Genomic DNA, 13,119 nt, shown 5'->3' on the forward strand with positions numbered 1-13,119 from the left:
GTATTGTTCATTTCAGCTTGACAAAACACAAAATCCTTTACAAACTTTCGCAACTCTTGCTTCTTTCTGATTTCCGAAGCAATGGTGAGCTGAGAGATCTATCACAGAAACAGCTCTGTTTTTCCACTTCTCTTAGTTTAGTTAGTCAGATTCCAATAGTAGCTAAGATGTCTATTGTTTTAACAATTTCAGGTGGTTGCTCAGAAAGTGAAAGAATCAGAGATCACGGAGCAGGACTCACTTCTTCTTGTAAATCTCTCGCTCATGCTTGATCTAGTATTTTCTGTACGAGTTAGGAGTATTTGTTTTCGGCATGAACAAACGGCTATTAACTTGTGATCTGCGACCGATTTGATACTGGCTTTTTAATTGCGCTTTGATACTCTGGTATATTGTGATGAATATGATTGCGCTACATTAGAAATCTCAATTTCCGTTTATATAGTATTTTTTGTTTTGATTTGGTTTCGTGAAAGCGCCTCTTGTTCCTGCTACACTTGTTGTTGATACAGATCAAATGACTGGAGATAGTTGCATATTTATCTTGTTTTTGCTTTTTAAATAGTCATAAATCATTCTCGTTAGATTCTGAATTGATACTGTACAACTCAATCGGTGACTTTAGCACGATCTCTATTAGCTAGGACTGAGAACTGGATTATCAATATTTGGAAGAATATATTAAGTTTGTGTGGTATCTGATCTGAATGATTAAGTGTTCAGTTGTCTTCACGTTAAAAGATAAAGATGGTATGAGCCTGAATGACAGTTTGAAATAACATGATAGTCATTTGACTCAAGATGATTGGAACTTGTAAATCATTAGTCATATATGATGTGTATTGCTTGACTTGTATTGCAACTATGATGTCATTTTAGCCTACAGATCTTATTCCTGATCCGATCATTTGCAGTAATTATTCGTTTTCTTGCATATTAATATTCCTTTTTATAGTATTTTCTGTGTTTTGGTTATATTATGTGTAACAAGCATCCTGAAAATCGCTCCTGAATTTGATCAGACGAGGAATCTGTTGCGAATTGCCATATTCAATATCAGTTACATCAGAGGCCTTTTCCCTGAGAAATATTTCAATGACAAGTCTGTTCCAGCTTTGGGTAGGCTGCTAAGTGCTGACCATAATATTTTCTCTCTCCTTAAGCAAAAACTATAAAATTATTGTTCACATTGTAACAGACATGAAAATTAAAAAGCTTATGCCTATGGATGCGGAGTCACGTAGACTCATTGATTGGATGGAGAAAGGTATATCTGAAACCTATCTTCACTATCTCATTTCTCTTGGTCAGGAGCTCATTCATACTGGTATTACCCTTTTTGTATAGGTGTTTATGATGCTTTACTGAAAAAATATCTTAAAACATTGCTATTCTGTGTCTGTGAGGCGGTAGATGGTCCAATGATTGAGGAGTACTCATGTAAGTCTTTGAAAAGCTTTCCAGAGAAATAGCTATACATATACAGAAGTTCAAATTATGTTGATGATGAAAAGTCATCATTTATTATTCCTAATGTTTTATTTACATATTCAACACTGTATAAAATATTACTCTATGGTTTAAGGTTTTGACTGCGATGTTTACAGTTTGAGATTTGGCATGCCATTTGGTTTCCTTTTGTTTGTAGCACACACTAATGAAGAACCTTTCTTGCAGTCTCATTTAGCTACTCTAGTTCTGACAGTCGAGAGGTTTCAATGAACATCAGTCGTAGTGGGACAAAGAAGGGAGGGACTTTCAAACATGATTCAACAACAGAAATAACTCCAAGTCAGATGAGGTAACTGAAGTGTGCAACATTTCTACAACCAAACATTTTCTTGCTGTTTCTGCACAAACTATATGAAAATCTTATTTAACAGGAGTTCAGCTTGCAAGATGGTCCGTACACTAATGCAACTGATGAGAACTCTTGACAAGATGCCAGAAGAGGTGCGGTTTCTGTAGACCGGAGTTATGACTCTCTCTTACTTTTACCTGATCCACTTGTATACGTTATTGACTGTGTCCCAAACTTTCAGCGGACTGTTCTGATGAAGCTCCTGTACTATGATGATGTCACGGTAGGATTTTACATGAGTGGTTTTATTTATATAGACATCTATAATCTTCATTTGCTCATAACTGATTTTCTGAATAGAATATGGGAAAACTTATAAACTGAAGTGTTGCTTGTTACTGTCAACAGTAGTGGTTTTCATGGATGCAGGGAGTTTCAGATTGTTCTGCTAGCGTAGTCATTTGCCTTGCTTGATTTCTTACATTCTAACTTCAATTTTGCAGCCAATGGATTATGAACCCCCATTTTTCAGAGGCTGCACAGATGAGGAAGTGTGCAATCCATGGATGAAAGATCCATTGAAGATGGAAGTTGGAAAAGTCAATAGCAAGCATTTGGTACTAACTCTGAAGGTATGGGATTCCAACATAACTGAAACTTCTACTGTATCAAGCAGGCTTTCTTAATCTATTCTCCCATTACATACTTAACAGGTTAAGAGTGTGCTTGATCCTTGTGAAGATGAAAATAATGATAACCAAGATGAAGTAATAAGCTTGGGAGCTGATTCACTCCAAAAAGATGAAGATAGTGAATCAGACAGTGAGGTATTATTAGGTTGATTGCATTTTGGTTCTCTTGTTTCGGTGATTTGCGGTTCTTGTAAACTGAAGTACAATCATCTTGTTTGGACACATAAGAACTTGTCTTCTTTTTTTTTTCCTAATTCAGACGAGTAATTCAGATGATGATCAGTACATTGTAGCACCCGTAGGTAAATCTTTCAAACTTTTCAGCTTTAGATAACTCTGTTTTGTACATTTTAAAGCTTAACTCACACTACTTTTCGTTAAAATCAATATTTTGGCATTTTGTGGGACAGAAAGAAAGCAATTTCAAGAGGATAATGGAGCAGCTGATGAAGGTTCCATTTAATCACCTGAATATATTAAGATGGATTTCTATGTTCATGTAGTTTAGAAGATGTTTAAAAATATTTCTCACTGTTAATGCAGAAAATACCCAGGATCCAGCAGAAGATGAACATCAGTTGGCGCGGGTGAAGGAATGGATTGGTTCTTATCACCTTGAAACAGTGGACCTCACTGATGTCCTCTCAAATTTCCCTGACATTTCAGTGGTAAGAACACTTTAAATGATCCAATAGTGGAAAAAAATACATTTTCTAGGATTAAGTTACCTAGTATAAGGCATTCAAGTTATTCTGGTCAATGTCTCTGACCTATAATTATCCTATTTGTGCAGGTCTTGATTGAAGGTACATATAAAAGATCCTAATATCTCAAGCTAAAGAAACCAATTCGTTGTTATTTACCTATTGGCTATTTTCCAGATATTATGGACAAGCTCGTGAAGGAAACTTTTGTAACCAAAGCTGCAGGAGATAGTTATGTCATTAACTCGAAAAAGGTTCTTTTTCTTTTGTTGTTGGAACCTTTTCCCCTTTGGTTCCATTTATAACATGTATATGAGTTGTGTATTCTCCTTGTGGACTGCAACTGAACTGCAGAATTTAGACTACGAGTTTGATGCTGTAAAAGAAGAAGTTGATGTGCAAGTGGGAGGATATAATATTAATGCTGGAAGCGTAGATCACATGTACATGAAGGTGAATTTCATCATATGATTATACCACATAACTCAATTTTACTTCTAATTATTGAGTTATTGCAAGCTGCATCATTCTGCACAGCACTTCACATCTTCAAACTTGTTGAAGGCGCGCTTAAGAAATGTTGATAAATACTAACAACTATTATTGCTGGAACTTAAAACAAAAGTTGGACTGAGAAGCTTCATTCATCACTCTTCTGTTGCCTTCACGACACAACTGACCTTGCATTTAAACATTGATATGATATATTATGCTCCAGGCTTTGTACCATACTCTTCCAATGAGGTATATAACAATACCAAAACTTCAAAACAAACTCGAAGGTGAAGCCAGCCAGGGTATGGTTCGGAAGCTTCTAGACAGAATGGCCAAAGATGGCTATGTTGAGGCCACTAGCAACCGGAGACTTGGTTAGTAAACGTAACAAAGTAAGCAGTTTTTCCAATGAAATCAAAGGTGCTGTAATTTACATACATGCTTTTTATTCTCCCAGGAAAGAGGGTGATCCAATCTGACCTCACTATGAAAAAACTGATTGAAGTGAAAAAGATCTTAAGCTTTGATGCAATGGTACAATTAGTACTGCATTTCTTGCATGACAGAATAACCATAAGATTATTGGTTTTAGATGCTTAGCAATATGTTCTTCTTAACAGGAAGGGGAAAATAAGAAATCAGGAGGCAAGGCCAACAATCTAGAAACTGAGATTGCTGGTGCCTAACATTACCATACTTCCTAAATGGAGTAATAAATTAAGTTAGCACCATGATTTACACTCTATTATGGTTTGAAATCAGGTAGCAAGTACAAGGATTTATCCACATGCGGTGGTCTCCACTCCATCGGGTCGGATATCACCAGGACAAGAGGCAGATCAGATGCAAACATGAATGACTCAACTAGAACTGAGAATGGTCTTGTCAGGAAATTGGGTCGTTCCGGGAATACCCCAACTAGCAGGGCTGAGGTATGATTCAGTCAGATGCTCTCTTTCACTCACTTTATGTTTTAACAGTACAATAGTAACCTGGTCTATTTGAAAATGCACAGCCAGCAGCATCTAAAGAAAGTTTTGTGCCTGGGGCTGATGACGGCAGAGCTGGTGACGACATGGACTTGGTTATGGAGAGCAGGTGCACTCAGGAAAAACGTTTCAGAAAAACAAGCACAGTAAGCTTCTTTTACATGTGTTTCTAAGCTTTCAACATCTTAACGAATCTGATTATCTGCATTATATAAACATTTTTTGTTTGGAAATTTATTACAGGTCAAAGAGCCGATCCAGCAATACGCAAAGCGCCAGAAATCTGTGGCTATCTGAGTATTCATGCTCTGTTTTCTAGTGGATGGTCGTTTTCTCTGTGTCATGGTTCATGTTTGTTTAACGAGTTTGCTCTTTATTTTGTTTATCAGCTAATAGTACTGCAGAATGATTTTAAGTGCTTAATAAGTATATATTGACTGATACGTGGAATGTCGCAATTCGGAGTGAATTTTTAAATAATCAGTTTGGTGGATCTCAAGTTCTACAATGCAATAAATCGGTATTGTTTAAATTTTTAAACATTATCTAATCAATAGTTAGTCTTTGTATGTATAGCATGTTTATCTAAATTCCATTTACTAAGTGTAATTTTTTTGGGAAATAATTTTATCTTAAAGAGGATCAATAATAATTTTTTATATATTTTTAATCTATTAATTAAAAAGAAAACGTCTCGCCAAATGAGTTGGAACTTCTTCGTCACAATATCCTAATAATTCAGAGTGCCAAATACTGTATGTACTAAGTATATACTATATCATTCCTCCTCTACCTATTGTACTATGCGGTATGTATTCCCTCCGTCCATAAAAGATTTCATACTTTTCTTTTTAGTTTATTCTAAAATAAAGGTTATATTTTTCTTTTTAAAAAAAAAAATTCTCTCAAATGAATATAAATAATATATTTTCTCTTTTCATTTAAGACATAAAAGAAAACCTCCTAAAATTTCATATTATCCAACAAGTGTGACATATTTTGTGGAACGGATAGGAGTACCAGTCACTTAAGTCCAATGCCATTGTGGCATTGGGAGTTTGCGACAACAGTAATCGGGTTGATTATTTCCAGACCCCTCGAGAATCTGAAGGTATGTTGAATGACACGTGGCCATAAATCCACCGTCACCCTTCAAATTCCTGAACTTTTGTTTCTCGCGAGTCTCCTAGTGCAAGATCCGAAAACTAATTAACTGCAAAACTCAGCTCACGCTAACAACATTTACTGTTACACTCAAATATGGCTTCATCTCAGGTTCCTCCTTTCAATTCCACTTCTACTCTCTTCTATTTCTACATTTTCTCATTTATCTGTATTTTTTGTGTTTGGTTATGGCGATTGTGTAATAGGTTGAGATGGAGGGAACTGCCGGGAATGGCATCCAATTGAAGCGCCTAGGTTTTGTGAGGACTCTCTCTATAAACGTCGTCGGTCTCGTCTCAAACATCTACGACCACGCTAAGCAGAATTCTGGTTCGTTCAAACCCACCGTCGACAGGGCGGAGAGCGCCGTTGCTGCGGTTGTCACCCCCATTTGCCACAGATTCAAACACGTTCCTACTCATCTCCTCGTTTTCCTTGACAATAAGGTTAGATTTTCCGGATTATCTTCTATGAATTTCTCATGCTGGTGCCGTTATTTACTGAATAAGGTTAGATTCGTATCTATTGCTGTTGATCGATTATTACTTCTTCTCGATTGATTGCATCAGTTATCATGATTCTGAATTCTAATTCTTTTTTTTTTTTTTTTTGATATTTTATCTGCTTGTTTGGTGATTGGAGATCACAATCAATCACATGCTCTGCTAGTTTTGTGAATTTCTAGTTATTTGCGAATTTGACCAATCTCACTTGAAAGCTATTTACATCTGGTGGCATGGATTTATGTTAGTTGGAAACAATCATTTTTAACCAAATCCTTCCAAATAATCTTTTGATTAAAAGAGCAATAAAAAAGACAGAATTGTTTGGTTGTTGTCTTAGGTGGACGAAGCGTCTCACACGTTCGATGAGCGCGCTCCACCCGTGGCTAAGAATGTTGCCCTCAAGGTCCACTTAATAATGAAGAAGGCGTCCGCCACAGTTGAAGAGCTGGCTGAGGAAGCCAAGGTTGGTGGTCCACTTGCTGCAGTGTCTCGTGCCTCTTCGATTTCCAAGACCTTTGCCGTCAACCAGCTAGCCGTGGTGTGGTACAAGATCAACCAGCACCCGACTCTGCACGGAGTGGCTGAGGTCGCCGCTCCAACAGCCACACATTATTCGGAGAAGTACAATAACTTGGTCCAAGGCATGAGAGGCAAAGGCTATATCTTGTTCTGCTATGCCCCGTTGATCCCGGTTGAGGAAATGGCCAAGGCTTATAAGCGAGTGGAGGCAGACGCGGCTAAGGAGGAGGAGGTTTCCAGCTCAAGTGGTAGTGAATCAGATAAGGAATAGGTCGGAGGTGTTTGTGTAATGTGGCATGCTTGCAAATACTGATAGGTGCGTGTGATTGTCCCTCTCTTTGAATTGTGTAAATGGCGGTGGTGTGGGCGTGTGATGGGGGGATTTCTGCGAGCGTATGGTGTGTTTCTTGTGTACATTATGCGACTCTTGGCAGCATTTGGTGTTTTATGTACATTACACGAAATACCAGTATTCAAATGATAAAGTTTGGTCATCATGCAATTTTATGTGGATCTTTATATTGATGGATTGTTAGGATGACTGGCCTTTGTACCAACCTGTTAATGTGGGTTTCAATATGTTAACCTTTTCATGTGAAGCACTACGATACATATTATGGTTTTGACTCCCAACAATTAATACATACTGAAATATCTAAAATACCCCTGACATTCAAGTTAATAGGGGGAATTGTAAAATTCATTCCCAAAACAACAAACGCAATTGCAACTCCATCGACGAACCACTGCAACGAACTGAGGTGAGTCTGTTCCTTGTTTTAATTGAAATGAAATTTCAATTGACCTTTTTGCAAATTTCACAATGCGTGAATGGATTCTACCGATTAATTTCAATAGAAGTGAATATTTTTTTTAAAAAAAAACCTACGACATTTGCCTTTCTAATCTGGGTCGTTCTATGTTTGTTGAGTAGATTGGATTTAGGGTTTTCCACTGCAATATACTCTCGTGATGATTAATTGAGGAGAGGATGATGGTGAATTGATTAAATTTTTTGCCACCCAGCTGATTAATTTTGAAATGTAATTTTGAATCTAATCGATTCCAAGATATAATATGAGAAATATACTTCCGTCTGTTAATTATGTTGTGTGAATTAATTTAATTAACAATGTTGCATCGGGCAATTTGTATTTAGAGAATTCACATATTTGTAATTGTTAGTTTGACTTATTACATATTAGTTGGAAAAATAAGGTGTCAAATGATTGCCACAAAATCAACAAAGAACTGTAAAGCACTACAAGATCTAAGAATAAAATACGAAATCCTTGTGCAATATATAACATAGCTGGCACCCAAACTAACAATATTTCACAAAATAAGCTTTCAAATGATTGCCATATGAAACGATATGGAACCCTAGAAATTACTTTTATTACTACCGATTAAAATATGGGATAGCTATACGTACCTTGCGAACTCGGCACATCAGCGGAAGTGAACCTTGAACGCGTGTAGTCAGACATGTTTTCCTGGACACAATGAAAATAGCTGGGTGAAAAAAAATTCTTGCACCCATTGCAGAACAGTGCATAAGCTACAATGCATAACAAAAATTTGGATAAAGATTGAACACTTTACTGCACCGTGGTAGAACAACAAGGAGCGAACTATGGTATCTTCCTAGGCAGCTTCTGTGGAAAGAGAGGAGAGAGTCGAATGGCGATTAAATAGAAGAAAGGCGAGGGCGGGAAACAGACGAGAGGCGGGGGCGGGAAATAGAAGAGAGGTGGGAAGAAAATGTACTCCAATTTAGGGTTGGGTACGGAGGTATAATATGTGTTTATCATTCAGGGTAATTTGGGAAATACATATATTGTGGAATCTGATTTACGGCAAACCAAACGAAAGATATATATAGCATGTGGTGCATTTAGTGCAGGGAGAACGGCTGTATGAAATAGCCCAGACTCCAATTTGTGACTTTTTTATTTGGATCACACCTTATCTGTATCTTAAACTATTTGACAAAGAGAACACACCCTTACTTAAAACACTCCCCATTTTTCAGTTGATCGTAAGTGGTGGTTTGGCCAATCTCTTTCACTTTCACACACATTTTGCCGAAACATAAAAGTGGTACAGCTGAGGAAATGACCAGTAAATTGCCTTACTAGCTTTTCATTGATTTCTATAGGATCCCCACCATTTCCAAACACTTCATTCTATTTTCGTCGTCTTCCTTTTATTGGTGGGGCCACAATTATGTGTCATCTTTTAATACCCCAAATTACTTTCCACCAACTCTAATATTGAAATTACCAAATATTACATCTTTTAATACACTCATGTTTTAGTGTATTCCCCCAGGCTATAATCACATTGTATTCTTAGCTTGAAGATTCATAAATCTTGCATACTTTTAACGATAAAGCTATATGGCCACATTATGGCCGGCCATAATAGGATATTTTGGTCATTATACATTAGAAACAAATAATAAATTAATAAGTCTCTTTAATGTTTATGTGTTTTTACAAAATTACCCTTTACTTTACAAAATTTATTGAGTTAGGAATTCACGTGTGGGGGAATGGGCCTTAGGCGAATGGCTGGAGTTGGAAGTCATAAAGTTAATTTAATCTTTTACTTAACTTTATTTATTTTTAGGCACTTCTATTGTACTACTACCATTTAAAATAAAAATAATTTAGAAGTTATTTTAATTTTAAATGGTAGTTGTACAATATAAGTGCCTAAAAATAAATAAAGTTAAGTAAAAGATTAAATTAACTTTATGACTTCCAACTCCAGCCATTCGCCTAAGGCCCATTCCCCCACACGTGAATTTCCTAACTCAATAAATTTTGTAAAGTAAAAGGTAATTTTGTAAAGGGTACTTTTGTAAAAACACATAAACATTAAAGAGACTTATTAATTTATTATTTGTTTCTAATGTATAATGACCAAAATATCCTATTATGATCGGCCATAATGTGGCCATATAGCTTTATCCTATATTATATTTGTGGCCATAATCGAGATTATGATTATCTTCTCCTCTCTTTTTTGTTTTTGGACGAAAAGAAGAGGAAAAACAATACAATTTGTAATTATTTCTCGCAAAAGAAGCATGGTTAGGAGCTTGAGAGAGAGAATGATAGACAAAGGAGTAAGAGTACTACTTAAGTTTTATGTAAATGATACACTAATTATGCTCGACCCTTTCTGGTTTCGATTTATGAATTCTTAATCTTTTTTGCTTCCTACATCCAAAAAAATAGATCATTTTTTTATCCTATAAGAGCATCCGCAATGGTGCTTAGGCCAGCCATAGGCCAGCCATAAGCCAGTCATTCTCTCCCCTGCCACGTCAGCAACACTAAAAAAACCACCTGCCACATCAGATTTAGGCCAGCCATAGGCCAAAATTACAATAAAAATAATTCAAAATATACTACATTTATGGAATTAAAATTACGACACATATACGGAAAAAATTCGTTAATTTTATTTAAATAAAAAAAGTACATTAACTAAAAATAAAAAAAATTACATAATAAAAAAAAAATCCGGGCTTCCACACACGAGCCACCGCCCCACTCTACTCCTCACTAATTTATTAAAAAAATACATTAAAAAATGTTAGTATGCCTTGAATCCGTTATAGTTTGCCGCTAGCCGAACGGGGGTCTCGCTGTTTATGTTTATGACATGTTTATGTTTTAGGTATGACATGTTTATGTTTATGTTTTAGGTCTTAATTTTGTATTGGGTCTAGCCCGTCGTCTGTGTGCCTATTTAAAAATTACATAATTAAAAAAAAATTATAAAAAAATATTAAAAAAATACATTATATAATTTTTCAAAAATTAAAAAATAGCGCTGGCCGATCGGGCTGCCACAATGGCGGCCAGCGCATCGGCTAGCGCATCGCGCGGCCGCCGAGCGATCGGCCAGGCCCACGCCGAAGCGCTAGCCGATTTCGCTCGCCGGCTACAATGGTTCGGCTAGCCGATCGGCCAGGCCATGACGAATCGGCTAGCCGGTCACTAGCCGACCATTGCGGATGCTCTAAATAAAGCAATTTCTATTTTATAAAACTTAAATCTCATTTTCACTAATAATATTCCAGTCAATTTTTCTTTTTATTATTTCTTATTTTACTAATTATGCAATAAAATTGATGTTTGAAAAAATTATTTGAGATAGAGGAAGTATTTATATTATGTATCGTTTATTTGTTTTTGTAATTTTTTTCAATTATACAAACCTCGTAAATGTAACGGCACATTTAGATAATCATCCTTTTCAAAATTTATAAAATACGCTAGTAGTATATCAATTTACCACGGCTAAAGAGTTCCACTCAACAGATTAAAATTAATTAAGAATTTTGTTTAAACGAGTGGTTGATTTGATGCTTTGTCGCAGTCCATATTTTCCGCACGTCTAAAAGTGGGCATATTATTAATGAACAAATACATTTCTTTTATTTTGTGGGGAAAAAATTGATTATGAAGCTTCGATTATTTATCCCTTTATTTCTAGATCGGTTTAAGATTTATAGAGGTTTCCTCATATGGAAACAACTTTTTTATGGCAAAAGAAATGTTTTACTTGCATGAAACCATTCATTTAGTACTCCGTATTTACTTGCATGAAACCGTTCATTTAGTACTCCGTAAATCGTAGAGAGTACATGCATTGGTTTAAAAAATGAAGTGCATTTTATGATCTTTATCATTTTTGGAGCTTTTTTGAATTATTGGACATGCAGGTTAATTTTTTATTTTTAAAGAGAATCAATAGTAATACTACTATTTTCTCTCCCTTTGTCCTGATACGCTCCTCTAATGTACTCTGTATAAACTAGACTAAATTATTAAGCTTTAATCAATTAAATTGAACTAGACTCATCTTAGATGGGACTTCACTAGGCCTGCTTATTCGGCCGGTTCCAGTTCTAAACGGACCGATGACCGGTTAATCGATTTTAAATTTTTATAAATTCTAGAACTGGAATTAGAACCGAAACTGATTGGTTCCGGTTTGGAACCGGCCGGTTAAGAACCGGTCGATTCTGGTTTCGAACCAGAACCGATGTGTAATTTTAATCCGAATTTATTTATAATTTTAAATAAGTCAATACTAAAAAAATAAAAATCCAACATCTAGAAATATACTAAAAAATAATACCTAAAAATTCAAATAAATACACAAAAAGTACAAACCAACAATACAATAATATTCATATATGAATAAGAGTGATGTCAAGTGTGTAGGTCGGACTAGTTTATGTTAGCAATTTTTTAATACAAAAATAGGAGTTCTAAACTTTAGCAAATACTCCATCCGTCCCACATTTGTAGTACTCCCTCCGTCCCGCTTTAGGAGTCTCGGTTAATCAATTTTGGGCGTCCCGCTTTAGGAGTCCCGGTTGAGATAAATTAATAAAAAATGCCTACAAAGTGTTAAAAGTGGGTCCCAACATCCACTACAACTAATAAAAAAGTATTAAAAGTGGGTCCCAACATCCACTAAAACATTTATTTATTAGACACTCAACTAAAAGTGGGTCCCAACATCCACTAAAATATTTATTTATTACACACTAAACACTTTTTTCTTAAAACATGTGCCCGACTCAATCGGGACTCCTAAAGCGGGACGGAGAGAGTAACATTTAGTTATGGTACGAGTTTTAAGGAATTGGTGAAGTGCGTAATTAATGAAGTGAGTTGGTGGAGTGAGATGATGAAGTGTGTAATAAATGATGTGAGATAATGGAGTGTATAATAAATTAAGTGAGTTGGTGGATCCCTTTTTGACTTTTTGGTTTGTTATTTTTGTTTTGATTTATTTTAATGTAGATAATGGCATTTGGGTGTAATTTTAGTGAATAATGGGGTAAATTTGATGTGCAGATATGGTAAATTTTAAATGTTACTCTAAATGTGGGACGGACTTTTATGGTAAAATGTTACTACAAATCTGGGACGGAGGGAGTATTTTTTTAAATGAGTTTTAAATTTGAATTCCATTTTCCCTTTTTTGGCTAAACAAATATTCAATGGAATTTTCAATGCTAATTGATCTTGTCGTGACTTTTTGGTTTATAACGGAATAGTTAATAAATTATTCACAAATAGGTTAAAATCGTATGTTAAATGAATTGTTATATAAATTTTTTATAAAGTTAAATTTCTATCATATGAAATGATATTGTATTTGTATAAGTTCTTTTGGAAATTAAAAACAAACTTATGATGTCTTACTCATTGT

At 35.5% G+C, this 13,119-nt stretch overlaps 2 protein-coding genes and 1 long non-coding RNA gene across 4 annotated transcripts; 2 read left to right on the plus strand and 1 right to left on the minus strand.

Annotated features, from left to right (window-relative positions):
- Positions 1 to 5,174, plus strand: LOC125207329 (meiosis-specific protein ASY1-like). Of its 2 annotated transcripts, XM_048106621.1 has the most exons (22): positions 1 to 84; positions 193 to 249; positions 1,023 to 1,119; positions 1,199 to 1,267; positions 1,348 to 1,440; positions 1,678 to 1,801; positions 1,884 to 1,953; positions 2,043 to 2,084; positions 2,305 to 2,433; positions 2,515 to 2,628; positions 2,753 to 2,795; positions 2,904 to 2,945; positions 3,037 to 3,161; positions 3,287 to 3,299; positions 3,375 to 3,451; positions 3,552 to 3,650; positions 3,916 to 4,066; positions 4,150 to 4,226; positions 4,313 to 4,370; positions 4,455 to 4,624; positions 4,708 to 4,827; positions 4,925 to 5,174. In XM_048106621.1, exons 1-22 carry the CDS (start codon positions 82 to 84, stop codon positions 4,976 to 4,978), a joined length of 1,827 nt encoding a protein of 608 aa, XP_047962578.1. In that variant the 5' UTR covers positions 1 to 81; the 3' UTR covers positions 4,979 to 5,174. The 2 variants fall into 2 exon arrangements, with proteins under 2 accessions (XP_047962578.1, XP_047962579.1); XM_048106622.1 differs by lacking the exon at positions 1,348 to 1,440.
- Positions 3,129 to 8,802, minus strand: LOC125207332. Its single transcript, XR_007173951.1, has 3 exons — positions 8,476 to 8,802; positions 8,306 to 8,366; positions 3,129 to 3,147 (listed from the first exon to the last, which is right to left on the minus strand). It is a non-coding gene; the product is annotated as an uncharacterized LOC125207332 (long non-coding RNA).
- LOC125207330 (REF/SRPP-like protein At1g67360) lies at positions 5,799 to 7,372 on the plus strand. Its single transcript, XM_048106623.1, has 3 exons — positions 5,799 to 5,956; positions 6,052 to 6,291; positions 6,689 to 7,372. Exons 1-3 carry the CDS (start codon positions 5,942 to 5,944, stop codon positions 7,139 to 7,141), a joined length of 708 nt encoding a protein of 235 aa, XP_047962580.1. The 5' UTR covers positions 5,799 to 5,941; the 3' UTR covers positions 7,142 to 7,372.
- Positions 8,803 to 13,119: the final 4,317 nt, after the last annotated feature.

The sequence above is a fragment of the Salvia hispanica genome, chromosome 2 (genome assembly GCF_023119035.1).
Source record: "Salvia hispanica cultivar TCC Black 2014 chromosome 2, UniMelb_Shisp_WGS_1.0, whole genome shotgun sequence".
Classification (NCBI taxonomy): domain Eukaryota; kingdom Viridiplantae; phylum Streptophyta; class Magnoliopsida; order Lamiales; family Lamiaceae; genus Salvia; species Salvia hispanica.